The sequence below is a fragment of the Anas platyrhynchos genome, chromosome 3 (assembly GCF_047663525.1).
Source record: "Anas platyrhynchos isolate ZD024472 breed Pekin duck chromosome 3, IASCAAS_PekinDuck_T2T, whole genome shotgun sequence".
NCBI classification, from domain to species: Eukaryota; Metazoa; Chordata; class Aves; order Anseriformes; family Anatidae; genus Anas; species Anas platyrhynchos.
Window position 1 is genome coordinate 111,101,194 of NC_092589.1, and position 26,841 is coordinate 111,128,034.

At 46.5% G+C, this 26,841-nt stretch overlaps 2 protein-coding genes across 5 annotated transcripts in view; one reads left to right on the plus strand and one right to left on the minus strand.

The window, feature by feature from the left end:
- The first annotated feature begins 2,927 nt into the window (after positions 1–2,927).
- On the plus strand, positions 2,928–7,502 carry GDF7 (growth differentiation factor 7). The gene is made up of 2 exons (XM_027455307.3): positions 2,928–3,395; positions 5,614–7,502. The coding sequence occupies exons 1-2, from the start codon at positions 3,050–3,052 to the stop codon at positions 6,537–6,539; spliced, it is 1,272 nt and encodes a 423-aa protein (XP_027311108.1). The 5' UTR covers positions 2,928–3,049; the 3' UTR covers positions 6,540–7,502.
- Positions 7,503–15,553: 8,051 nt separating this feature from the next.
- The window catches only part of LDAH (lipid droplet associated hydrolase), a 117,691-nt gene continuing 106,403 nt past the window's right edge, over positions 15,554–26,841 (minus strand). For all 4 annotated transcript variants that reach the window (XM_013093357.5, XM_005012903.5, XM_072036485.1 and 1 more), the window contains one exon: positions 15,554–18,794. In XM_013093357.5, coding sequence (XP_012948811.1) covers positions 18,603–18,794 — 192 coding nt within the window. In that variant the 3' untranslated portion in view covers positions 15,554–18,602. The remainder of the gene's footprint in view (positions 18,795–26,841) is intronic.

Below are 26,841 nucleotides of genomic sequence, written 5' to 3' on the forward strand. Positions count from 1 at the left end.
TGTGTTATTAGGGATAGGTTCTTGGGGAAAAAAAGCGAGGAAAATGTGTCTCTTTATCTTCACCTTGGGTTCTGGTTCATTTCATGTTGCAAATAGTGCAGCGGGACATCTCAGGGCTGTGTTTTTCAGTCCGTGCTGGAGTTACCGGGAGGATTCATAAGAGCAAAGGAGGGGTGGAGCAAGGAAGCAGGGCTGGAGCCAGCCTCACCACCTTGGTAGAGGGCCACCGTGGGCCAGGGAACGTCGCAGTGGCTGTGGCAATGGCAGCGCCCCCGGGAGGAGCGGGTCTCTGCCGGTGGAGTCAAGCGGACGTCGAATCTCCCGTGGTTATATGGGTGTTTTTTCTGCATAAACTTGCTAATTGAGTTGTAAAATAAAACTCCAGCCTTTCCTCTCCAATTTCTGCTGCTGCAGCAGCGTGCTAATTTGGTTTTGGAAGGGGGCTGGTAGGAGGTGGCCCTTTGCCAGGGTGAAATCATGCACGGCAGAGAGAGGGGGGAGCAGGGAAGGGCTGGGGCAGGAGCTGGGGCTGTACCGTGTGGGACCAGGGCACTTTGGGGACCTCCTGCATCTGGGATGGGTTGGTGCAAATTCAAGCCCAAAAGGGTTTAGAAGAAGCTGTGATGGAAATCAGATGGGAAGATCAATGCTCATGCACCTCCATAGATGTTGGGTGGTGGAGAGGATGGGCTGGGGGATGCACAGCGGGGCAGGATTTGCTCCTTGGGCTCTGTGTGCCCACGTGCGTGTCACTTGGGGCTGTGTGTGTGTCTGGTGCCTGTGCTTGTGCCTTCGGATGGGATCTGGTGGTGGGAACCCAGCAGTACATGGGGGAGCTGGTGCTGAGCAGAGGTGCTGGCCCGGGGCTGAAAAAGCCGTGGGGGAAAGAGAAAAGTCAGAGAAAAGTCCATTGAGTTAAGAGAATTTTATTTTTTTAAACAATAGATGGGGAAAATGTGGTGATGGTACCAATCCCCTTGATTTTGGAGGGGCTGGGGGTTCCTCACAAACAACAGACATTATTTTTTCACCTTTCACCACTGCCTATGAAATGGTCTGGATAAGAGGAATCCAGGCAGAAGGCTCCAGAAGCCATTGCAAGAAACCCTGACGGACTTGCATGTGTTTTCTAAAGCTTGGCAGTCCTTCCCCTCACATCTTTCCATCCTTCCCCTGACCCTTTTACTCGACCCTGACACTTTCCCTGAACACACCCGGGGAGTGGGAGCCCCCATGTGGGGCATGGTCCGTGGCTATGGGGCCACTGGTGGAGGTGGGGAAGGGTTAGGGTTAGGAATGGGAGGTGTGGGACAGAATGGGGCTTTTCCACCTTCATGTTTTGGGGATGGGATTTAACAAGGGGAGAAAAGCAGGAGAAAAACAGGCAGTGAAGGCTTCAGCCTGCCCTTCCTCTGCCTCCTGCCCCAGCCAGGTGAGGGCTCCTGGCGGTCACAAATTGCCAGACAAGTGGTGATGATTGTGCAAATTGGATGCAGTGTGCAAAAAAGTGTGCAAAAGCCGTGCAAAAGTCATGCAAACACCATTCAAGCCAGGCAAATGCCGTGCAAGCATTGTGCAAGCCTTGTCGGGTGTGCAAATCACGAGCAAAGACCGTGCAAGTGTGCAGGGCGTGCAAACCGGGATGTTGTCCTGGGAGCTGCGGCGGCTGCTCCCCGCTACGTGCATGGACGGAGCAAATCCGCTGGTTGGCATTAGAAACCCGCTGCTGATCCCGCGACCAAAGCACCTGTAAAACCCCGGCCGAAAGAAATGCGAGAGGCCGGAGTGACAACGCTCGTGAGAAGCGATTGTTTGGGGGGGGGGAGAGGAAAAACGCCGTGTTTGTGTTGGCGAAACACCTGCATTCCTTCCAATAAATCATCACAGCGCTTGTTTTTGTATTTGCGGAGAAATCGCAACAGACATAACCAGGGACTTAAGAGACTTGAAATAACATCCTAGTAAATACCCCACATTGTTATTTTAATCGAGACCCAAGGAAACATCTGAATTTTACCAAGGAAACCCTCCGTGTGAGGGAAAACATCAGCCCGCAGCCTGGCCCGGCTTTGTTTTGCTGTGGGCTCCGTGTCCCGGGGCGGGCAGAGGGTCCCCGGAGCCACCGGTGCCCGGGTCCCTGGCTGGGGTCTGAGTCCTCAGCGGTGTGGGGTGAAACCCCCAGCCCCGAAGTGCTGGGGGATTGGGGTTGGGGTTTGGGGTTGGGGTGGGGGTTGGTAGGGGTAGGGGTTGGGGTTAGGGTTAAGGTTGGGGTTAGGGTTAGAGTTAGGATTGGGGTTGGGGTTGGGATTGGGATTGGAATTGGGATTGGGGTTGGGGTTAGGGTAGGTATTGGGGTTGGGGTTAGGGTTGAGGGGTTTCCCTGCCCAAATGACGGAGGGGAAGGTGTGGGTGCCCCCTCCAGCCTGGCACCGAGGTCTGCCCCCCGAAGCAAGTGCTGCAGGTGTCCCCTCCCCACAACAAGGTGCCCCCACCCCAAATCACTCTCACCCTGCACCATGCGGGTCCCACCTCCGTTCCGTTCCCCCCTCCACCAACACGCTTAGGGGCTCCCCCGTGACATACAAACCCCATTTTCTCACCCATCCCAAACCAGGCTTCACCTTTATCTCCCCATAACCCCTCCGAGCACTTAGCGACTCCCCCTACCCCATTTAGTGACCGGGGGAGGGGGGGGCTCACCTGCGGACAAAGACAGACCGGGGGGGGGGGGGGGGGGGGAAGAAAAGAGAGAAAAAAATAAAAAAAAAAGGAAAAAAAAGGAGGGGGGGCGGAGGATTTGGAGAAGGGGGGGGCAGGAGGATTTGGGGCGAGAGGGGGGTGGAGGATTTGGGGCGGGGGCGGCGCCCGGGCGGGGCCGCGCTGCCGGCAGGGGGCGCCGCGGGCGGGAGGCGACGGCGGCGGCGGCGACGGCGGCGGCGAAGGCGGCGGCGGCGGCGGCGGCGGCGGCGCCGGGGCGAAGGACGATGCTCAAAAGGCGGCGGGGAGCGGCGGCGGCAGCAGCACCGCGCCGAGCGCCCCGGCCGCCGCCATGCGCCTCCCCGCCGCCGCCCTCTGCCTCTGCCTCCTCGGAGCCTGCCGCCTCCGCCGGGGGCTGGAGGCAGCCGCCGTGCTCGGCCAGCCGGCGGCGTCCCCCCCGCGACCCTCGGCGGCCGCGCCTTCCTCCTCCTCCTCCTCCTCCTCCTCTTCCTCCTCCTCCGTCTCCTCCTCCTCCTCCTCCTCCTCCTCCTCCTCTTCTTCTTCTTCTCCTCCGCCGCGCAACGGCACCGTGGTGCCCCACCACTACATGGTGGCTCTCTACCAGCGCCTGGCCGCTCGCCGGGGCGCCGGCCGCCCCCCCGCCACGGTGACGGGCTTCGCGGAGCGGGGGCGCAGCGGTGAGAGCCGGGGGGTGGCCGTGGGGAGCCGGGGGGGTGCGCGGCGGGATGGGGTTTGGAGGGGGGGAAAGGGGGGAAGGGGGATGTGCCGCGGGATGGGGAGCGGTGGGGAGCGGGGTGGGGGCTGCGCAATGGGATGGGGGTCGCTGGGGTCCGGGCTGGGATCTCCGCAGTGGGATGAGGCTCGCTGGGGACAGGGATGGGGTCTGCGCAACGGGATAGGGCTCGTTGGGGACCGGGATGGGATCACCGCAGTGGGATGAGGCTCGCTGGGAAGCGGGATGAGGTCTCCGCAATGGAATAGGGCTCCTTGAGGACCAGGATGGGGTCTGCACAATGGGATGAAGCTCGTTGGGGACCGGGCTGGGAGCTGCTCGATGGGATAGGGCTCTTTTGGGACCGGGCTGGGATCTCCGCAGTGGGATGAGGGTCGTTGGGGAGCGGGATGGGAGCTGCGCAATGGAATAGGGCTCGTTGGGGACCGGGATGGGGTCTCCGCAGCAGGATGAGGCTCCTTGGGGAGTGGGATGCGGTCACCGCAGTGGGATGGAGATCTTTTGGGAGCGGGATCCCCCGTTTCGGGTACGGGGCCGTGCGGTGGGATGGGGTTTGTCGGGGAGCGGGGTCCCTCCCGTCGGGGCGCGCACGGGGCTGTGCGCGGTGCGGGATGCCCCTTCCGCCGTGTTTTAATGGGGAACGGGGCCGTGCGCGGGGATCGGGCTCCGAAAAAGGCCGGGGGGGGGATACAGGGGGTGGCGAACGGGGTCGTGGACGGGGTTGGGGCTGGGGGAGAGCGGGGACCGGCCCGCAGCGGGTAGGGATGCTCAGGCAGCGAGGGTGGCGCCGGGGATGCCGCTGGGGCTGCGGTGCGGGGATTTTGGGGACGGGGACGGAGTGCGGCCGCTCGGGGGGCTCTGCCTCGCGGTCCCTTTCCCCTTCTCCCCCCTTTTTCCCCCCTTCACACCCCCGGATCTAACGCTAAGCATCGAAGAGACGCACAGGCGCGCTTAACGACGGATTTTTTTGTGTGCCCGCGTACCAATCGCATCCTCCCGACGAAGTTTTCGTGGGGGAAAAACCCCAAACATTAAATCAGAGCCCCCAGATCGAAATGCAATGAAAAGCCAAAGGGGAAAGCAGCCCCCCTTCACCTCCCTACTCCCCCCCCCCCCCCCCCCCCAAATCCAGTGAGCAGCCAGGGACCGAGGGGACACTGGGGGAAGATGCTCCGGGGGGAGGGAGGGCAGTGCCCTGCGAGCTGCAGCGCAAAACGAAACCAGATGCAGTCTTGAAAGGGATCTCCTTATCTGGCCTCGCAGGAATTTTAGATGTGCTTTAAAAGAAAATAATAATAATAAATGACGGGGAGAAAACTATTTCCCACACGGTGCGGGCTGTGGAGTGGGGGCATCAGGCTTTGAGGGTAGAGGTTGGGTAACTGGAGCTGAGGCTCAGCAGCAGCATTTGCTGCACGCCCTGGTCAGGTTAGAGAGGAGAAAACAAAACACCAAGCCTCCCACAACTCATTCATCTTCCCCTCTGCCACCGTTTCTTCTTCTTTTTTTTTTTTTTTTTTTAATTCACACCTAGTGTATTTAATCGGTACCAGAAACCACGAGGCTGTGTTTGGGCTTTGGACCCACCAAAAATAGTGACAAATGCAGGCGGGGCTCACTTTCAGCTCCCGTGTCAGACACTCTGAAGCAGCATCCCCGACGGGTGCACCCTACCTTGCCTGCGAGGGAAAAGGAGATTTTTTTGCAGCATTTTCCTTGGCATGGTTGGAGGGGAGACAAAGGGCAGGAGCACTTGGTGACAACCAGGGCACTGGGGACTGTGCTGTGCATGTTGGAGGGAGCTTTCTGTGCCAAAACGGGTGCAGGGCAGCGATGTGCCCCACAGCTGGGGGCACTGAAACACTTAGGAAGAGGCAGAGGACACCTCGGGACACAGGGAGCCACTTCCATTTCTCCCTCCCTCCTTCCCTCCCACCCTCCCCACCTTCTCCTCCCCGTTTTGTTGCCACCACCTCCAGCCCGGGTGGCCCTGCTAGGACACACTGCTGCATCCCTCCCTGCTGGGATGCTCAGTGTGCCTTCTCTCCCGTTTGCTCCTCGTGCCTCTGCAGCAAGAGCTTGGCTTCAGCTGGCTGGGTTTTTATATTTCTTCTTCTTTTCTTTTTTTTTTTTTTTTGGTTTGTTTGTTTTATCTCTTCCAGATGCCTCCCTGTCCACCCCCGAGCAGCGGTACCTCTTTGACATCTCCAGCCTGCCTGAGGCAGAAGAGGTGACGGGCGCGGAGCTGCGGGTCCTGCGCGCCCTCCCCGAAAACCGCAGCTTGGCCCTGTCCCCCGAAGGCACCTTCCACCACCTCCTCCTCTCCACCTGCCCCAGCCGGGACGGCGAGGAGCCCCGGCTGCTGGACTCCAGGGCTGCAGACGTTTTGGACGCGGGCTCCTCCAGATGGGAGGTGTTTGACGTCTGGGAAGCGCTGCGGGGCCGCAGGGAGAGGTCTCCGTCGGGCAAGCTGCTGTGCTTCCTGCTGAGGATCGTGTCGGATCAGTCGGGGAGGCTCCTGCCCCCCCGGCAGCTGGGCTTCAGCAAGCCCCGGCCGCAGCCCCATGAGCGAGCCCTGCTCGTGGCCTTCTCCCGCACCCAGAGGAAGGAGAACCTCTTCAAGGAGATCCGGGATAAGATCAAGGCTCTGGGCAGCCCCCCGTTCCTGGAGCCCCCTGATCCGGGCCGGGAGGTGTACCCCAAGCGGAGGAAGAGGAGGACCGCCGCCGTCGCCGGCCGCGCCGGGGGCAGAGGCCACGGGAAGAAGGCCAAGACCCGCTGCAGCAGGAAGCCCCTGCACGTGAACTTCAAGGAGCTGGGCTGGGACGACTGGATCATCGCCCCCCTGGATTACGAGGCGTACCACTGCGAGGGGGTGTGCGACTTCCCCCTGCGCTCCCACCTGGAGCCCACCAACCACGCCATCATCCAGACCCTGATGAACTCCATGGACCCGGAGTCCACCCCCCCGAGCTGCTGTGTGCCCTCCAAGCTCAGCCCCATCAGCATCCTCTACATAGACTCCGGGAACAACGTGGTTTACAAGCAGTACGAGGACATGGTCGTGGAGACGTGCGGCTGCAGGTAGCAATTTCTGCAGCTCTCCCCCTCCCCGCCCCGCCTGGCAGCCCCATTTTATATATATAAATAGAAATATATATATATATAAAATATATATATATATATACATACACATCCTGGTGTGTGCCTTCCCAAAAGCCAAGCTAAGAGCCCCCTGCCCTCCCCGGGGCTGCCCTGGCCATAAGCCTGGGAGGAATGGGGAGACCCTCCCTGCAGACAGCTTCTTTCTCAAAGCTTTGGGGTTTTCTGCCAAATTGCCTTGGCGGAGGAAGGTGGGAGGGACAGAGCATCGGGTCAGCATCACCCTCCGGCCGTGGCAGTGGGGTGCAGGGGCAGTGGGAGCTCTCTTTTTGGAGTGTAAAAGGACACATCTTCGGTGTATCTAGGGAGAAGCAAAGCCCCAGGTTCCCCAGGGAAGAGTCATTTAGCTTGGCTTCTTATTTTTCCAAATAATCTGGCTATAAAAAGGCCAGGCTCCACCCCACCTTCCTCTGGCACCAGTTTTACAGCGAGCTCCATCCCTCCCTGCCTCTCCCCACTCCCCTAAGGGAGCCTGGATCTGCCAAAAAAGAGACTTTTAACTCGCAAACAGCTGAGCTGGGTAGAGCAGGGTGCTCTGGGCTGTGCTAAGAGGGCTGCAGCATTTTAGCAGCTCTGGAGCTGAGCATAAATCATGCCTTCAAACCAGAGAACCTGGCATCAGCAAGGAGCTGTGGGAAGCCGTGAGGGCTCTGCTCTGCCTTAGTGGCGTTTGGTACCGAGCTTCAGCATCGTGGCTGGGTTGGCGTAGGTCAGGGATGGGTTTGCACAGGTTTTGCTTTGGATGATTTGTATTTTTGCCAGTGGTCAAGCTCTTGCCTTATAAATATCGGTGATCGCTAGCTACAGGAGTTTGCTTTGGGGGAGAAAAATCCCTGCTGAAATTTTTTTTCTTTTTTTTTTTTTTTTTTTTTTTTTTTTTCCTGTCGAGCTCCTCATCCTCTATCTCAGGAGCATGTCAAGGAGCATGGCCGTGCCAGCAGCTTTTCTTGCTGTTGTGTTTCTGTTTTGTTTTTTCCCACTATGGTCACCCTCTGTGGCAAGGAAGGGTTGGGGAGGGCTGGCGGGTCTCATCCCAGGCTCAGTGTTGGTGGCCAGCAGAAATCACAGCAGGAGGAGGCTGGCACCACGGCGTGCACAGTCACCGAGCTTCCCCTGTACCACGTTTTTCAATCCCTGTTGGTTTTCTCACTGTTGAAACTTTTTTTTTTTGATTATTTTTCATGTTTTTGTTTCTTTTACTCCCTCGCCTTTCCTCCAGATATTTGCGGTGCAGGTTTGTGGGCAGTTCAAAACCAGGCAAGATATATATACATATATACACATACACACATGGATACACACAGCTCCTGGCAGCCCCGCGGGCTGGTGGCTGCTGTGAGCCTCAGCCTGCAGGACAGGGAGCTGTGTCCGAGGGCACAGCAGCACCCTGGGGAGAAAATCTGTGGCTTGGTCACTGCAGGTTCACAGCCTGCACCACTGAAATAAATGAGAACAGGGAGGTTTTGGGGAGAGTGCAGAGGCCACTACTGATGGTGATGCTGTCTGTAGTTTTGTCTGTGCAGGAATCAATCAGCTCTATCTAAATTAGGCACGTTGTTGTTTTGGAAAAGACCTCTGCATTGGGATAGGTAAGGCCAGGTCCTGCTGGGGGCTTACTTTCAAGGGGGAAAGCCATCAAAACCATCCAGTAAAACTGTATTTCTGATCAGTTGCCTCCTGCCTGAGCTGATTTTTGAGCAGATGTAAGCATTATAAATAGGAGACGAGAGGCTGAGCATGGACAGAGGTGAATTCAGTAGGCTCAGAGTGATTTGAATGGGTAATTATAGGTTCCCGATCTGCAGTATTTATACAACCTTTCCAGGAAAAAAAAAAAAAGACAACAACCAATTCCATGCAGAATATATTCTCCTGGAGGATTTGTCTGACCTTCAGCACCATTTTTATCTGCAGGATGTAATTACAGTGAAGCTAGAAATATCAGGCATTTGTAAAGAACTGTGTACCCGCGTTCACTGGGCTCCACCAGTTGCATGGGGTGGTGATGGCTTAGGAGCAGGGAAGGTTGCAGAGTGACCCAAAAATGATTTGAAAGCACTGAGCTGGGATTTGGGGAAGTGTGCGTGGTCGGACCAAGCCTGGTGCATATGCCTTGCCTTAGGCTCATTGAGGTCTATAAAACCAGAGCCTCTGCTTAAGCCCGAAGAGGTCTCAAAGCAGGGACAGACAGAAGCTAGATGTTTTGTGCCCAGTTTAACTGCCTGAGTGCCCGTGGTGACTTCTGGCCTAAAAAGGTTTCCCAGGAAATGCTGATTTTGCCATTTTCCTTTTCCATTTTTTTTTTAAAGGAGTAATTGCTTTTTAATTCTCTTAAAATAACACCCCCACGCTTTTTGCATCCTGCTCAAACCAGGTGTAGAAGGGAGATGAATATCTTCTGGCACAGCAATGGATGTTCGTAGCTTTGCCCTGGCATTGCTGCACCAATGCCAGCAGCCGTGTTTCTGGTCAGCACTGGCAGATGGAGCAACAAGGTCCTCCTTGGCAGTTTGCTGATGCTTGGTGTACCCAAGAGGAAAAGACTGGCAATGTACCACTTTAGATAAAGAGCAGACCTGAGCCTGCCTTCTGCTCAAACCTGAGTGCCAGCCAGCTCTGTGTGCGTTTGCACCATCTGGATTTTAACTCACATCTTGACTGCACAGCTCTCACTGCTGGGGAAAGCTGGGAAGGTCTGCGGTGATTTATTGGTCACACTCCCTTTGCAAAGCAAGCAGCCACTTCTCCTGTTGGCAGTTTTAGGCCCCTATCCCACAAACCTTGAAGTGTTTTTTTAGTGGTGGTCACCTTGCTGGCTCCCGTGTAACCGCAGCACGTGGGGGGAGCGTTTTTCTACCCCTCCTGTCTTCAAACTGATCTCTGGTAAGAGTGAGGTGGTGCACCAGGCTGGTGCATCTAACATGCTGAGTTTTGTTGTAAGCTGTTTTTTGTCTTCCACGTCAAAACCATCTGTCCTCACTCTTTTAAGGCTCTTTATTCATAACACAGGTCATTGCTGTGTACGTGGAAATGCAAAGCTCTCTCTGAAACTCAGTAATGCTGTATCAGCAAGTGTCCTGGACCTTTTAAAAAAAGAAACAAACAGAAACCAAAAAGAATTTGGAACTCTTGCTGGTAGAAAACACTAACCAAGGACCCCACCCTACATCTAGAAGGATATTTTACAGCCTTGCACCTCAGGACACACGTAGGTCCTGTTTTCCCTTCTACTGGTACTGGTATCAGAGCAGTCCTCCTGAACTGGCTGTACTGGAGAGGAGCCTGGTTTACACCATGGGGGGAAAGCACAAGAGGCTGATGCACCCATGTTTAACTTTAGGATGAGTGGAATAGAGCAGGAAGCATTAGGCAGCAAAGTATTTTCAAGTACGTTACTATTAAACGTCCTAAACCAAAGCTTGATCTATTCCCAGAAATGGCCCCAGACGAAACCTGGCCATTTTTCAGCAGGTTTTGCTCTTTTTTTTTTTTTTTTTTTTCCATTTTTTTTCCTTTCATCGGCACTCCAGCATTCAGTCTGACATTTTGTGAGCTCGTTTTTCAGTTTTGATACTTGTGTTTGTATTTTGGGTTTTCAGGATGGGGAGCACAGGGTTGTGGAGTGAAGTGAGGAACGCAAGGCTGAGGGAGCTGCAGGCACCAACTGTGTCCATGAGCATGGGCCTGCAGGGCCACAGGCCTGGTGGGGTCAAAGGTGGTGGGAGGAGAGGACTTGCTCATGCTGAGTCAGACATTCAAGTGCTTTTCCCAGTGGAAACTTTCCACTTTGCTGTGTTATGAACCTTCACTGGTGTCGCCCAGGTCTCCACTAGTGAAGGAATAACAGGAACAATACACTGGGCAAGGCCTGGCCTCACTGAGTGCTGTGGTGCTGGCTTTGGTCTCAGTCACAGGAGAGATGGCAGCATTCTCCATGGTGTTCCTCCATGAAGAAGTTTTTCTGCTTCCTCAGCCCTACGTTCAAGGACAGAGAGGAGAGGAACAGGGGGAAAAGAGGCCGAGCTCAGGGCTGCCTCGCTCCCTGCTGGTCCTTAGGCCGAGGGCTTGCGCCTGTAGCGCTGGTAGCAGTGGGGCATTAAAGGATTTCCACAGGGCAGGACAAGGAATGGTTGCTCGTGGAGACACCAGGCTGTAGTCACTGAAGAGGTGCTGAAGTGATGTGGTCACTTTGGCTGTGGTCACCTGAGACTGGGGTACTTTCCTTGGGCAGGGAGGGGGTGACCACGCTGGTTATATTCACCTCACGTGAGCAGGTTAACCTGTGGGATGTAACTAGTGCCCCAAACGAAAGGTCTGAGTTTCTGAAGCGCTGTGCCTTTGAAAATCAAGCCCTTAAACCTTAGCCGTGGTTCGGGGCTTTGATCCAGCCTTGCCCCCTGAAGTCACTGGCCCCGTGTCACGCTCCTGCTCCTCGCTGGCAAAGTGAAGGCGCTGCTCCCAAGAACTGAAGGCATTTCTGTGCAGGGAGGACCTGCTCTGTTCTCAGTGCTCCCCAGCTTAGATGCAGCCCGGGGCAATGTCAGTCGTGCTTGTATATCCAGTTTGCCAAATTACCACATAGCCTATCAGTGCCTGTTCTTTTTCTGAAGTCTAATCAAGACTATCTGGAGCTCTTTTGACAAAATGAGCCTCTCTGCTGGTCAGTCATGGTTTTATTTATGTCTTCTTTCCTTTGAAGAGAAAGGAAAATATCAATAAATGAAAAAGGACTCAAGTTTCCAATAGCCGTATCTCTAGTAGTTAATTTTTTGAAGCAATACTTGTATCCCTGTGTGTGCCTCTAAACTATCCATGTATTTGTTCAGCTTTTCCAGGTTTGAGTGTGTGAAATATCTCTAAAGAAGATAGTTCTGTAAGTGATGGTGTAAATGCATTGTTTGTATGTATTCTAAAATTTAAATAGATTGTACATATTGGATTGTAAATGAACTGTAAACAGCAATCTATATTTTCTTGAATATATTATATAGCAGTATATATTTGTTAAATAAGTATTCTTGTATACTCTTCAATAACCTTTTTAATATTTTGTACAGATAAGTTTATTAAATATTTTATTGATAAATAGATCCTGCAAGAGTTTTTCTTTTGACAACTTTTGCCTGTGTATCAAAACCAAATGGTTCATTTCAGAGCATCCTTCATAAGTCATATCGACTTTCTGGGCTACCTGGGTTATAAAAGACAAATACGAAAAAGCCATTCATTTTACACTGCCTTCCCTGGCAAGTTCAGGCGTTTTTCAAAGGGAAAAAGTGGAAGAACAGTGAGTGTTTTCAATGGATTTGTCATCAAACGGTACGTCCTTTTTCTTTCCTGTGCTTCTGAATACGGTTCTCCTACATTGACCTGTAGCTACCCAGCTCCAACCAGCCAAGCATGGTGCTCACCATTGACTTAACAGGAAGCTCTAGAGGCTCAGAAACACAAAATTTAAGGGGTAAATATGACAGTTGGAGCAATCTCCCCTTCTCACATTGTGCTTATGACCATGCAAAGCTTTCCTGATAGGTTTGACTTGAACACAGGACTCTGCCTCTGCAGGAGCCCAGAGCCTGGCAGTCACTGCAGAGGGAGCCCAGGGCAAGGCCTTCCAAAGGGGGGGTGGGACAAGCCCAGTCTGTTTGCATCTGGTGAAAATACCCCATTAGGAAATGAGGAAGACATTTTGGATTTCAAAACTTAGGAAATGAAAATATACTTGGAAAATATAGTGGGGAATTCTTTGCCGCCAGATCAGGCCTAGTAGTTTCATTCCTGTTAGGTATCATTGATACACATTGTACGTATGTTAGTATTCTAGAGATTAGACTGTATATCACTATTACTTTTTTATTTTTTATTAGATATTGCTTTTAATATATTTTTAATTATTATTTTTTTTTCTTCTCATTCTCCTGATTCCCTTTCTCACTCTTTCAAAGCATTTTATTTTTTTATTTTTAATAGCTTAATAAAGCCCACTGGCTCATGAAACCCTTTCGCATTCATAGAAGGTGAACTTTAAAAGTTATGGGGCATGCAGAAGGCAGGGTATCTGTAAGATTAGGTTGTCTTTATGTGAAACACATTCTAGGTGGGGCTGCAAATAGCTATATGACCTTTATCTTAGTTGCTTTCACTAGGATTGCATAGTTGCAACAAGAGAAGTTTCAGGCTGTGTGAGCTGATGTAGCATGGTTCCTGCAATGGTCATCACCAAAGTGACCTGGGGACAGCAGATGAATGTGGTAGGGTTAAGACTGCCTCCAATACATCTCCACCATACACAATACTGGTATTTTCTAGTCTGACCTTTCATCTTAAGCACACACACAAGCACATGGTACAGCTGGAGACAGGCATGGTGATTTCTTATCTTGGAGCACCTGAGGTGACATACCAAGCATGAGCCATTCTTCAGGTACCCTCACATACCCATTTGCAGTCACATTGTCTGTAAATGTACATGTAGCACAAGTTCTCTGGTTAGGTGTGTGGGGGAAGACAGGTTACCACGGTGCCTGCCTGCTGCATGTGCAGTTTTACAGGAAAGAATTGAGTTATTTTCAACAAAATTTGTAAGGGTGGGACTGAATGATTATTCACAGGAATCCAGTCAGGTCTTCAACAAAATCTAATAGGACTTCAGACTAATCATGTGGTTTACAAAATAAACTACTTATTCCTCAGATATACTCTAAAATCCAAGCATTGCCATGGTTAATCCATATCTGAGAGAAATCAGAGGCACAGCAGAGACAGGTAAGATGTCCAGGGTCACTTCTACACATGGTGGAAAAAAATGCTAAATGAGGATATAATCTGACTCGGGCATCTACTGACTTAACCCTAAAGCAATTGTCCTTATTTAGTGATAGATAGATAGAGAGATAGATAGATAGATAGAGAAAGAGAGAGAGAGAGAGAGAGAGAGAAAGTTGGTGCCTGCCAGGACCTCAAGAGGGAGATCTGGTACCCCTGTATTTAGATCAGATAGATTAGATAAATTAGCCCAGAGAGGGATTTTTTTTTTTTTTTTTGTTTGTTTTGTTTTGTTTTGTTTTGTTTTGGGGGGAGGGGGGCACTGCTTTATGAACTGGGGTAAATATGGTGAGCCAGGCCTACTTTTAGTATGACATAGGCATGCTCCTGTTACATTGAAAACCTAAATCCTCATTATCACTAAGTGCTAATTCTGCAAGAATCCTGCTGTGTTGGAATATCCTATTTTGATGCAAACCAATAGGGATATGAAGATAAAAGAAAGCTGTCTTACAGTTAATGCCATGTTTTCCTTCATACTGAAGGTCTTCATGGCCCTACTCTCAGTCAACTGAGCACATGGGTCTCTCTAAGCTTGTGTGCAATCCTATTGACTTCACTGAGGCTGTAGCTGTTGCTGTGCAGTCCCTTTCACTCTGGATGCTTAAAGAGAGTTTCTGTGGGTGTGAAAATAAAGGTTCCTTCTTAATAAACACTGATCACTTGCAGTATCCCATGCATGGTGAAAGCAGATGATGTTAACATGTCAAAACATTTGAATATAAATCAAATGTTTTTCCTTTTTCAAACAAGTTAGGTTGGAACAGTGGGATTCTTAAATTTTAAGGGTGTCTGTGAGGGAAAAGGAGCAGTCCTGATATTGGGAAAGCCTGTTTTTTCCCCAATTCCAAGACATCTGGTCTTCATACACATGGATTTCTCTTAATAAATGAAGCACAGCATTTTAGAGCTGGGGCTGGGTGGGTGCTTAAAGTGAGTTTGAGCAAGATGCTCATAAACAGGGAAAATGAGGAGCAGTCCCCCACTGCCTTTTTCATTGTGAATTGCTTCAAGTGGGATGGCAAAAAATCTCCTCCAAGTAACTGGCTGGCAAGCACTGCTCTGCAGAATGAGTCAGATGTCTTAACATTCTGTATTTTATTAGCTACTGCAAACTGGTAAAAAACCACAACACAACTGCTTTCCTGCAAGCACGTTCCTGCAATATGTGGAATGGAAAAACCTACTTCATTTACTATCAGCTTAAGGAGTTGAAAACAGCCTCTAATTAAATGTCTCCTTGCCTGTGCCATCTGAGCATGCGTGTTACTCTGTTTCATAACTTCTGCGTGATGCTACGATCGCTTCTGGCAGCTGGATTGTACTATTAGTGCTACCATCTTTTGCTTGTAATAAACCCCATCAGCTGTTGCAGAAATCCATGCTTGTATATTGTTCCTGGTCACTCATAAAAGCTCTCAGGATTCTTACTCTGTAAAAGTGCCAGAGAGGAGAACACTTGCCTGGAAGTGATGAGCCTCAGAAATTTACTGCAGTTGGGAGTCTGAGTGTGACCTGTGACACAGAATAAAATGGGTCTCCTGGGTCTTGCAAGTTTACCCAAATCCAGTAATATTTTGAGTAAGTTGATTAATAATAACATCGAACATCTTGTTTAAAGTCTTTGTTGGCAATTAGCTAGACCAAAGAAAGAGATGGGGAGTGGATGCACACATAAACCCATTTTCTGTAAAATCAATACATAAATGACCTCAACTGCAGAGAAGAGATCATCTGTCGTGGCTCATGTATGCAATCTGTCTCCTGTGAGTCAAGAAACTGATGTTTAGCTTGGAGTCCAGCTCCAAATTCTTCACCATAAACACAGGGAAAGCACTCACCAAGCTTCCTGAAACCTTCCTAGCCTGCACACTATAGTTCATGCAAAGCAGCTAACACTCAGCTGGAGGGAGCAAGAGGAAACACTGATTGTTTTGGGGTGGCTCTGGATAAAAATGCTTCAACTTGTCAGGTGCCTACCACCCACCGATGTCCCCTGAGGTTAGATGTCTAAACTGCACATGAAATTTGTTTTTTGGCAAGTATTTTTGTAAATTCTGCATGCATGAAATAATGAAGATGAACTAGGATTGAACAAGTTATTGAAGACTCAAATTACATTTTACAACAAATGTCTTTATTTTTGTTATTGGATTTGTGTACTTTGTCATAAAAGGTATTGATCTAGCAAAACACAAACATGAGTCAAAGTCATCGCAGCTAGCAGGTTTACTCACGTGGTGACAATTAAGCACAAGTGTGAATGACAGAGATTAGATGCTACTGCATACAGTCAATGCATTCGTGACAGGTTTCCCAAGAACTCTAAAGTAGTCTAAAATAGGCAAAATTACACTGTGTTTTTATGGTGAGTTGGCACATTTGGACCATAAGCACTTTTGACACTCTTTGCCTGGGGTCCTGGCGAACACCATTGGCTTCAGAAGAGCTGGATTCTCACTGTGTGAGATCCGCTGCTCTTAGGAAATGCGGCTGTGAAAAGTAGACCCATGCTTTTATGCAATGAGTAGAGTAGTGAATTTTCAGATCTTAGCCTTACGGTAAGAGCTTCGAGGAGGAAGGACGCAATTGAATCACTATGGTTTCCATAATCTTAGAGAAAATTCATTTAAGAAAATCGTAAGGCATTATCCTGCAGTAATCTCAGTTTAGGTCTTAATGCAGTCAGTAGGATTTATAACAACAGATTAGCATTCGTATAAAAGGAATACACAAGTCAAGTACAAGTATTGCTAAATTAATTTCTCATACAAAGTATACGAATAATGCACTGTAAACAACTGCCTCTCATAGGTGCTTCAGTTTCCAGGCTTTAATAGCTGCTTGTCATCTTTGGTTAATGCAAGATTTTTTCTGTTCCCAGAAGATCCACCACAACCGCTCAACGTTTACAAGCTGATTCCTTGCTCAATTACGTGATTCCGTACAAAGAACAAATGTTTTGTCTAACCGTATCAATGCGTAGACCAAAACAACCACGTGAACTGTGTTCTCTATGTCGCTAACATACACACACGTGCATATGTGTGTGTATAAATACGGATGTATGTACATACACACACACATATGCAGACACACACACCCTCACTCTGCCACGGGGAGCACCTAGGCCAACAGATGTGTTTAGCATCTGCCACGAGGACATCCAACAGGACTCCGTGCCAACATCTAGGGGCTGGTTGAACACAGACAGACACACAGACATGCACAGCTGTGGATTTCCAAAGTGAGCACAAGAAGTGTTTTGATCTTTGCTGACTATGGCCCTGTAGGAAGGACAGTCCCAGGGCTCTCCAATGACCAGAATCGGTTGCACCGGCACAGACCCTTCACTTTGAGCACACCTGGCTCCTCCCCATGCTGTTGTGACAGGGGTCTCAACATTTCTGCCTCAAGCATCAGTATCTGTTTCATTTTGTGGCAGTGTAATCCGAAAAGCCAGCGGCTGGTCTCAAAAGACAAAGCAGTTCACACGATGCAAAAAAGGTCACTTAAATCCACCGGCTGGCTGCAGGTTTGAAAACTGGTTTAAAATATCCTGAAACTTAATTCTATAAATTGCTTTAAGTATTAGTGAAAGAGTTAAGTGGGATCTAGAGAGAAGTGGAAGGTGTGTATATAGTTGTGTAAGGTAAGTATGGAGCTAATCATTCAGCATCACAGAGAACGTTCTCCAGCACCATTCTCAGTAGTACCACATTAATACACTAATGAATCTTGTAAGTTAGATACCTAACGCATCATCTAAATTCATTTGTTTGCTAGAGCAGGACTTCCCATGACTATATGCTGTAGTGTTTTATTTATTTATTTATAAATGTCCCTATGGACTCCACAGGGAGCCTGTTTTACAGGTTCACAGCTAGAAAGCTTTTCCTGATTACACTTGGCTCTGTTCCCCTTACATTGTTTTCGTTTCTAGCTTTAGGTTGTAATTTCTTGTATTATCACAAGTGGTAGGATTTTTTTTTTTTTTTTTTTCTCCCTGTCTGTAAAGGAGAGGGATGAAAAATGTGAGAAACAGTGCACTTATCAGTAATGCACTATAGCCAGGACTGCGTTATAAATACTAACATTTCATGCACTTCCATGGGTGCAATCACAGCAGAATGGCTGTTTTCTCATGGTGGACTTACCTAATTTGTGGCTTGGCAGAAAATGCCGTACTTCAGTCCTTAGAGCAAAGAACTGTAATTTAGGCAAGCATCAAAACTGATTTAATTCTTTACAGCTGATAAGCAAACACTGTTCCCAGGGACTTCATTAGAAGAATGATAGCTCAGAGAGCTTGGGCACTTACAAGTAGTAATATATGGATTTTGAAATCAATTTCACCTTGTAATACTGGCACTTCTGACCTGGGTCCTTCACCCTCTCTACAGTCAATTGAGAAAATGAAACAAGGGCTTTAAATATGTTCCCTAGCTGAGCAGCCTCACCTGCCTTATGTTACGCTTAATATTTGTGGAGTCTTGGGACTAAACCCCTTCTGATACTTGGAGGACCTTGTCTTCACCTCATCTTCAGAGCTCCAGCTCCCTTGTACAAAGCCTGAACTTGTCCTGACCTTGGACTGTCCACCAGCCCCACCAGACCTGAAGGAGATGTTAGAGGCCTTGGGCAGTTCTGGTGTCCATTACTCATGTGCCAGGGCTGCACAGACAGATGAGTCAGGTGGAGAGGGCCCAGGCTTTTCATAGCACACCAGGACTGATTGCCATAGGGGGATTTCTATCCATACAGAGTAGCCTGATATTTCTTTCTAAATCAGACCAACTGAGCTGCCCCAAATATGGCCTCAACAGTTCCTCAGCAAGAAACTGAGATGGTGGTAACACAGGTGCACCTGTAGTCAATGGGCCTAGTATCAATGTTGTCTAGAGTGCTAGAAGACAATAAATATTCCACACTTTTCCAAGTCCTGCAGAGCTCTGAAGACACAGGATGAAGGTACATCACCATTAAATTGAGAAAACTATACTTTGGACCAGCCAGCCTCTCTTTAACTTTCTCTAAAACATCTCGGTAGAAAACAAGCCATAATCTATAATAAACAAACAAAAAATAGGACAGACTCTCTCACAAAAAATCACACGTTCACAAAATAATTGTATTGTTTTCTTGTTGATCATTGAATCAGTGCTTATAATTTGGTCAGATCATCCCGTAACCAGTCTGTAATCATGGCAGCCATCTCCTTGCTGGCATCCAGCACAAAGGCGTGGCGGAGGCCTTTCTCACAAAGTCGAATGTCCCCGTCTGGAAAATCCATTTTGATCTCATCGTAGTAGTTCTGTGGACACCAGCTGTCTCCAGTTCCGTAGTAAAAAATCAGCTAGAAATTAAAGCATATCAAATTATTAATTTGAAAAGTTCCTGATGAGGCAAGCAATATCCAAGACAAGAACATTGGATTATTTGGAAATAAGGGATGCTTCATGACTCAACATATGCTATGATGAATAACAAAATGGTAGTTCTTGGTTATTTCCAAGTCTGCAATTACAAGGAAACCAATTAAATACTCTGTAACTTTGCTTTCTCATCTGTAAGACTGTGGCTTATCTCTGGGCTTACCTCTGAAAACAGAGGTCTGCTGACAAAAGTCTAGGTGTCTCAAGAGACTTATTATTGTGGACCAAAACACCTGGTTGTCCATGGCATTCACGCCTATCTAGGCAAGCTGTTATATTTCCACTATCTACTAGTTATATTTTCTATAATAGCTTTCTAGTTTTTTACTCAAATAACAATATTGAGGCTATGTCTTAGCTAAGTGAGCTAAGTACAATTTTTTTTTTTCCTTTTTTTTTTTCTTCTGGGTATAAAATAAGAGAAAGCAGGAGGTTCCTCCACATTTAATGAGTAACTTTTTCTTAATGGCATCAGTTAGATGTGGTTTCAAAGCACCTACCTGGTTGGGGGTGAAGGAACATCTATTTTCCTACCCTTGGTGTTAGATGTAAACTAGAGGTGAATCATTCAGTCATGCCATTATAATAATTATCATAGAATCATAGAACGGTGTGGATTAGAAGGGACCTCTAAAGATCATCTGGGTCATTCTCAGAATCAAAACTTTTTTTGCTTGGAGAATCGCAGCACATGTAGAAGCACATGCTGAAGTGCAGCACATGTAGAACACAGGCACTTTCTTGAGATCAATAAGCAATTTTCATTTAGATTGCAATGTGGAAGTAAAATTCTAACAAAGACTATTTTGTGTTGAACTCACCCTAACTCACACTAACTTTGGTCAAAGACATACATGAGGCCAGCGCTACTGGGCCCACTCAAACACAGAAGTCACAAATACCAGGTTAATGTCACATTCAATAAAACACCTTTTCTCTCTCTTAGAAACGCTGTCTGTATCTCTTTCCCAAGTAATCATTTTCCCCCATATTCACCTTTGTATGCTATATCTATGTTTTTCATTTCTATAAAGTAATTCAAGGGAGAGTGGTTCTCTAGGAGAAAGTAAAAATCTACGGATTTAAAACTATACAGGAACAAGATTAATTATAAGGTTTCTTTATATTAAAATATTCAAATACAGGTATGAGAAGGATGTTGATTGCTCAACATATCACACACAGAGCTCGGCCTAATTCCATTACTCTCATTTGCTTCATATTTCATTTCTGTACTTCAGTGAGTAATTGAGCCATGCTTATATAATTTAGGGGACAAGACGTTTTCTTTTAATCGCAAAAATCTTCAATTCCATCATTTTTGTAGCCATGTGAAGTATAAATATGTGCACCCTACTGCCCCACTGGGGTAGAGATGAGCTAAGAGCCCAGACTGCATTTCACAAAATGTTACAAGTTTTTGTCTTACTTGCTTTTCTCTTATTGAAGCTTACCCAAATCTTGGATATTACTGACCGCTGACTGTATCCAAAATACAATACCTCAGTTACATAGACATTACCCCAAGTTATACTTCCAAGCATATGTGCACAGAACATAAACCATGTCAACAAACATTAATTTTGTCACTAAGTAATTGCTGGAAACAAGGTATGTTTTTTTGCTTTAGCAGAAATTTTCCTTTGATCGTGCCTTCAGCGGTGACTACTCATAAATCATAGTAAGTCACATCAGCAAAAATTCTCCAAAAAAGCCAGTTGAAAATGGTGAAGTGCATTCAATTCTTCTGAAAACCAAACATCTGACCAAATTATGTTCGACCCTGGGCTCCGTTACCAACAGATACAGAACTAATGATTTTGAAACTGTTAAGAAAAGAAATGGAGCAATTCCAGTTTACTGAAGTACTCCTTGAAATCATTAGGTATTTTGATGGAGTAGTCCTAAAGTCCTAGAGTCTCATCACATGATTATTTAGAAAAAAATAGAAGAAAAGTCATTTACATTTACAAAGGTGGATAAAGTACTTGGCTTAGTCTGCATGAACTGCGAAATGGGCTATTCTCCAGGTAGGGTTGTAAACTTGAGAACTCACAGATTTGGAAATGACTAAACAAAAGATTTATGCGCATTCTTAGCCTGCCTCTGGTATATTTGCATTACGGTTTAATCCTTCATTGCCTGATCCAACGGATCCTTGACTCATTCAATCCACTGACAGGATGACATTCAGTTGATGAGCTGCTATTTGATAGTATTTTTCTTTTTATATTCTGTGTGTGGTCTTAGGATTTATTTACTACATATTTCATGGTTTACAGTCAGAATTTATTTTCTTATGTGCATTCCTCTGGCACACACCACTAGAGTATATGCATGCTCACATTTATTAATTTATTTCTGCAACACCTTAGTGACCACATTTATCTCCATTTTGCAGATGGGGAGCACAGAGATTCATGTCAAATTACATCAATTTGAACGTGTAGTCTGAAACATCTAGGAACTGTTTTTTCTCTATGCATAGCATTATCCTTTCAACCAAAATTAAGTCAAAGTATGCTTTTCAGGACCACATCCACTGAGCTCCAGTCACTAATGGGCATTCAGTCCATGGGAACAGGCAACTGTTGGTTAAAGTGATAACCCTCTGAGACACCTACATTGGAGACATCAGGTCCTCACCACCTACTGTTTTGCTTTGCAAATTCTCCCCTGTTGTGCTGCTCCTGATTTTAAGGCAAACATAGCCAAAGGCACCTGCTATGAACAGGAACAGTCAGACTTCAGAAACTTAGGTTCCACTCCAAGCAGAAAAGATCAGTATGTTTACCAACTACAGACTGATTTACCAACTACATTGCTGAGTCTTTTGTCCAGTCTTTCCAAATACCACTTCTTCTATCTTGTCCTGTCCAACCTTTCTGGCCTCAGGACTGCTCTACCATCTCCAGTGCATTGTTTTAGCTCTATCCTCCTTACCTAGTCATTTCCAATTTCTATCACTTCTGCTTTTTTATTCTAGTCCCAATTTCTTGCCCTGGAAAACCAAATTATAGCCTTCTGGTCTCTTTATCCCATTCTGAGTCTCAATTTCTCCCCATGCAATTCTCCACATTTATTTTTTTTTTCAGTTTAGAACCTCTATTCCCAGCCCTACCCCTCAAACTTCTCTCAAACCACCGGTTGTTCCCTAGTGCCAGGCCTGGGTTCAATTCAACGCAGAAACATTTAAATGCATGTAACTCTTGTGGTGTTTACACGTGTACTATGCATCAATACCCCACCAGAACCTGTTAAGATTTACTCAATATTGGCGCGTACGTAGAAAGCTATTCAGCTGGAACAGGAGATGGCTACTGTGAAGTGGGTGAAATAGCACTTCAGGAAGGGCATACTCCGTTGCTGAAGTGTAGGTATCTGCTACCATTTGAGATGCTCTAGATAGCTAAAGGTTCTGCACGAGACTAGCAGGCATGACATAGATTTTATAGGAGACCCACAATTTTCTGGAAAAGCAGCTGGAGGCCCCATGGAGATATTCTATAGTGCCACAAATTAAACCAAATGTTTATGTTTAAGGCAACCAAATTCCACCTTGGCTTCTTCTGTAGATCTCTGTTGACTCTAATGGGGTCATCTGCACCTCTACTGCCTACTGCACGTCTAGATTCCTACCAGTAAACTCATAAAACATGATTCAGATGCACATACATAAATATGTCATGCAACTTAAGACAGATATGTTAGAGTAGCCCATTTGGCCTCCACTGTAGCTACAGAAAGCTCCTGTGTATCTTATGTCAGTCTTGCATGGGTAGCATGAATCCACTATCTCATACAGCACTAGAAGCCTACCTCTGATGGAACAAACGGAGCCTTTGATTTTATCCTGCCTCCCCCTCCTTATTTCTATTTACCTCTCACTCACTAGTTCTCTACATGCTGGCTCAGCCCATATCTCCTCTGAGTGGAATGAATAGCTTCCTTCTCCAAGCCAAGAATTTTTATCATAAGCAAACAATGTATTTTTTTCCCTGAGCCTCATAGACCTTGTAGAACCTTTTGGACTGAAGCAAAAAATGAACAATCAAGGCAGGATAGCCACTCATGTCATAAATGGAATGAAAGTTAGGGCACGTTATAACCCTTACAACAGGTATTGCTGGGGAGCTTTATTTGATGCTGGAGTTATTTTGTCAGCTTATTTTGTGTGCAGATGTTGGCGTGTGCATTCTGTGTATCTATTTGAGTATGCCTCCAAATCTAAAACTTAAACATGCATGTTTCTTAGTTAGAAACTGCCAACAGAATTCAGAATTGTTTTCCAAATGGTTTCCAAATTATTCTATAAAATCTAAAAGCAGGATTGTAAGTAAGGTGGAAATTTTCATCAATACAGAGTGCAGTAAAGGACCTATGAAAGTCTACAGTACTAAAATGTCATTTGTGGCACTGGGGGTCTCCCTCTGAATGACAAAACATCCCTGTTCTTTGCCTACACCATATACAGCCACAAAACAGATGTTAGGATGTTACTTATTTTCCTAATGTATTAAGGGATATTTATTTTAAACTTATTTAAACAAAAGCATCCAGAATCTCATCTTCATTTTTAAACCAGTAGTTTTGCTACTACAGCACAGGGGCAGACATAATTAATGAACCATGTGTAACCAGAGGCACATGGAATCTTCATTAACGGTAGGAAACACTGGCGTGCAGTATATGATTTGCATGGATCTGTAAAGTACATATTTTCCTGTGGACTGTGCATGGCTGTAAAGACGTCCTGAGTCAGCACAACCACTGTACCAGCAATGAAAAACTGCTGCCAACCTAAGCATTCAAAAATGGTGAGTCAGGCCCCCAAAATAATGAGACTAACTTAAAAATAATCAGATTTACAAAACAATAAATAGAAGTTTATTTCTATTTTTCTTCTGCGCTTGAAGTTTTCAATATCTGTACTTTTTAACTTTTCTGCCATTGCGGTGAGAAGATTGTTTTTATCCTTTTGCAATACTGAATGCTGAGACTTCCAGGTATTCCAGATTTAGAAGGCAAATAGCAGTTACGAGTGAACACAACAACATCTTTATATGATCCCTGATGCAACACCCTGTTTGCTATGAGTACCTAGTACCTACATTTTCAGTATCTGATTATGGGGGCAGAGTAAAGGGGATGAGGGTTATCATTGCCATTGCAACAGGGCATTTTAAATAGGTCATTTCCAAGTTTCAATAGTTTTAAAATATCAATGTTCTCCTAAGCTGCTTTACAATTAAATTGCTAAGAGCTGTTTTCAGTCTTAGCTTCTGTAAAATAAAACACAAGTCAGAATGTGGCTCTGTCAGCTTGTGTACCATGTAATATGGTATGTGTATTCAGACACTGCACAATGACGGCAGCTGCTAAGTAAACATCAGAAGAATCTGAGATTCGTATCAACAGGATGTTTACATTTTAAAGAGTTTCTAAGAAAATAATAAAGATTTCCTGCAGTTGACTCCATTGGCACTTGTTTTAGTAAGTATGACAGTTCACAGAAGTATAAATTACAGAGAGATTTCTTTTATGCCTCTTCTGTGGCCATCATAGGTCAACACTGAAAAACAAATCCAAAAAGTTAAAAAATATTAATTGAGTTTCCTCTATCTCTCTGGAATTCAGTACACATTATAACAACTTTAGGATCTTATTACTTGGGCAGGCACCACTCCAGCTGATGGCAAAGAGCGAAGGACTGGTCTCTGTGGATATAAACTGACGGCACGTGTGCACTGGCAAGCAGGATTGGACTGGTGTCCTTGCTGAAATCCTTGTGTCAGATACATTAACTTTTATCAGTGTTACGCCCACGTACATTCACTGAATGAGACAGCAACTTCTCTCTGGGTGACATCTCTCCACGATAACCAGTGAATAGTTTCATTTGCTCTTGGATAAAAGCTAGTTTAAAAGGCATTAGCCCAGAATTAATTTTAGCTTCAATCATGGTTTATAAAAAATGGCTTAGCTTCTCTGGATTTGTGAAAGTGCCTTCACCTTATCCTGCCAAAAGAATAGTATAAATGACATGGGAACATACTGATTTGGGACATGATTTTTTTTTTTTTGGACTTGCTTTATTTGTGCTTTGGCTTTACTAATCAGTTTCTGGGAAGAATTCAAAGAGCTGGCATTGCCCTAGAAGGCCCTAAAAGCTTTGGGATCTGATTCTCTGAGACACCACCTCTTTCCCTTCAGGATCCTGCTGTGGTTGAGATCAGCCAGTTTGATGGCAAGGTCTGTGGAACTTGCTTCTCGGGTTGTTTTACCAGAACTGGGATTCCTCAACTTTCTGCTTTCTAAGTGCCAACTACAGGCAATGGGCTCAAGTTGTGTCAGGGGAGGTTCAAGTTAAAAATTAGGAGACATTTCTTCTCAGAAAGAGCAGTCAGGCACTGGGAGGGGTTGCCCAGGGAGATGGTGGAGTCACCATCCCTGGGGGTGTTCAAGGAAAGGTTGGACCTGGTGCTCAGGGACATGGTTTAGTGGGTGACGTTGGTGGTAGGGGTTGGATCAGATGATCTTGGAGTTTTTTTCCAGCCTTTATGATTCTTTAATTCTGTGATGGACCATTCCAAGAAGAGGCAGTTGGCAATCTGGGGTACATAATGGTATTTTTACATACTAACCCGTAGGGGTTGTAGCAAAGGTGTAATGGGTAGTTGAAGTATTTGTGGTAATTTTACTTAATGTAAAGAATGTGATCAATTTTGCCAAACCAACATAAATAATAAACAATAACAGCTTCCCTCTCTGAAAAAGGAGTGGAAAAAATATTTTGCTTTCAGTGAAATTAAGATGCAAAGCCACACAGGCAGGTGGAGTGGCTACTCTGCACGTGATCCACAATGTGTTAATCCTCTCCCTGGTGTCCCATATGGTGTTCTACCAAACGGATAGAGCAGAGGCTCCTTGCTTTCATGCCTTTGTCAGTAAGAAGTGGAAATTCAATAAACCAAGGAAGGGGAAAGGGCTTCTCTCTACCTTTGCTGCAGTTTAGCCACCTACATAACTTCTGCTAGCAATGTTCCTGGCATGTAGATCTAAGAGATCAGGCAAGCCACTTCTACTCTCTCAAACCCAGTGCAAAGTAAAACGTGCTTTTAAAAAGGATGCATAGGCTTTACCAACAAACCAGGGTGATTAACTTATTTATATTATGTTAAAGACTTAGAAACCTTTCAAGGGTGTATATTTAGGTGTGTCAGCAACATGAATATTTCACAAGTCAAGTCTGTATAACTACAAAAATAAAAACAGACTTGAAACCACTCTTTAAGTGATAATATTACTGGGCCAGATTCCTCCAACTGTATTTACTGCAAATATTATTTCCCTCTGAAAAGCATCCCAGTACTGCCTACGTTCAGGGGAACTTACCTCAGGTGATGAAGTTAGATCTCTGTTGAAACAACAGGATCGGTGATGGACTGTAAATGACATTTTTTTTTCTCACTTCTGTGCAATGAATTCTGCAGCAGAGCGAGGGAAGGTATCCCTCACATTTAAGGGTTAGTAATGGTTCAAGGGTAACTTCTTAAGTATTCTTCAAAAGACTATGGAAATACTGCTGTCTTTGCCTGTTTTATGAAGCACACACCTTATACCACCCTCAGTCCTGGAAGTTCACGTCACTGCCTCCTTATTGGAATGCCACACGGCATGAAAGATGCTAACCAGAGCTCAGCTACAGGAAACTTGAAATATCACAGAAAAGTAGACCGTAGCCCACTGAACTTTTTGAATGCTCACTGGGATCCTTTTCCACTGAGGAGGGAAAGTGCCGATCCCTGATTAGGCATTCTGGGTGCTTCAAAGAGAAGGTTGTTTTTGTAGTTAAATGACACAGGCACCAAAATCCCCAAGCACTTGTGTAACTTCCCTAACTTCAACTCTGCACCTCCAGGGAGCGCAGGCCAAAAAGGATGTGAGACCAGCCAAAAAAGAGGTGTT

Coding starts and splice junctions, on each gene's coding strand:
- GDF7 (XM_027455307.3), top strand. CDS start 3,050: ATGCGCCTCCCCGCCGCCGCCCTCTGCCTCTGCCTCCTCGGAGCCTGC. Junction 3,396..5,613: donor CGCGGAGCGGGGGCGCAGCG/GTGAGAGCCGGG, acceptor TATCTCTTCCAG/ATGCCTCCCTGTCCACCCCC.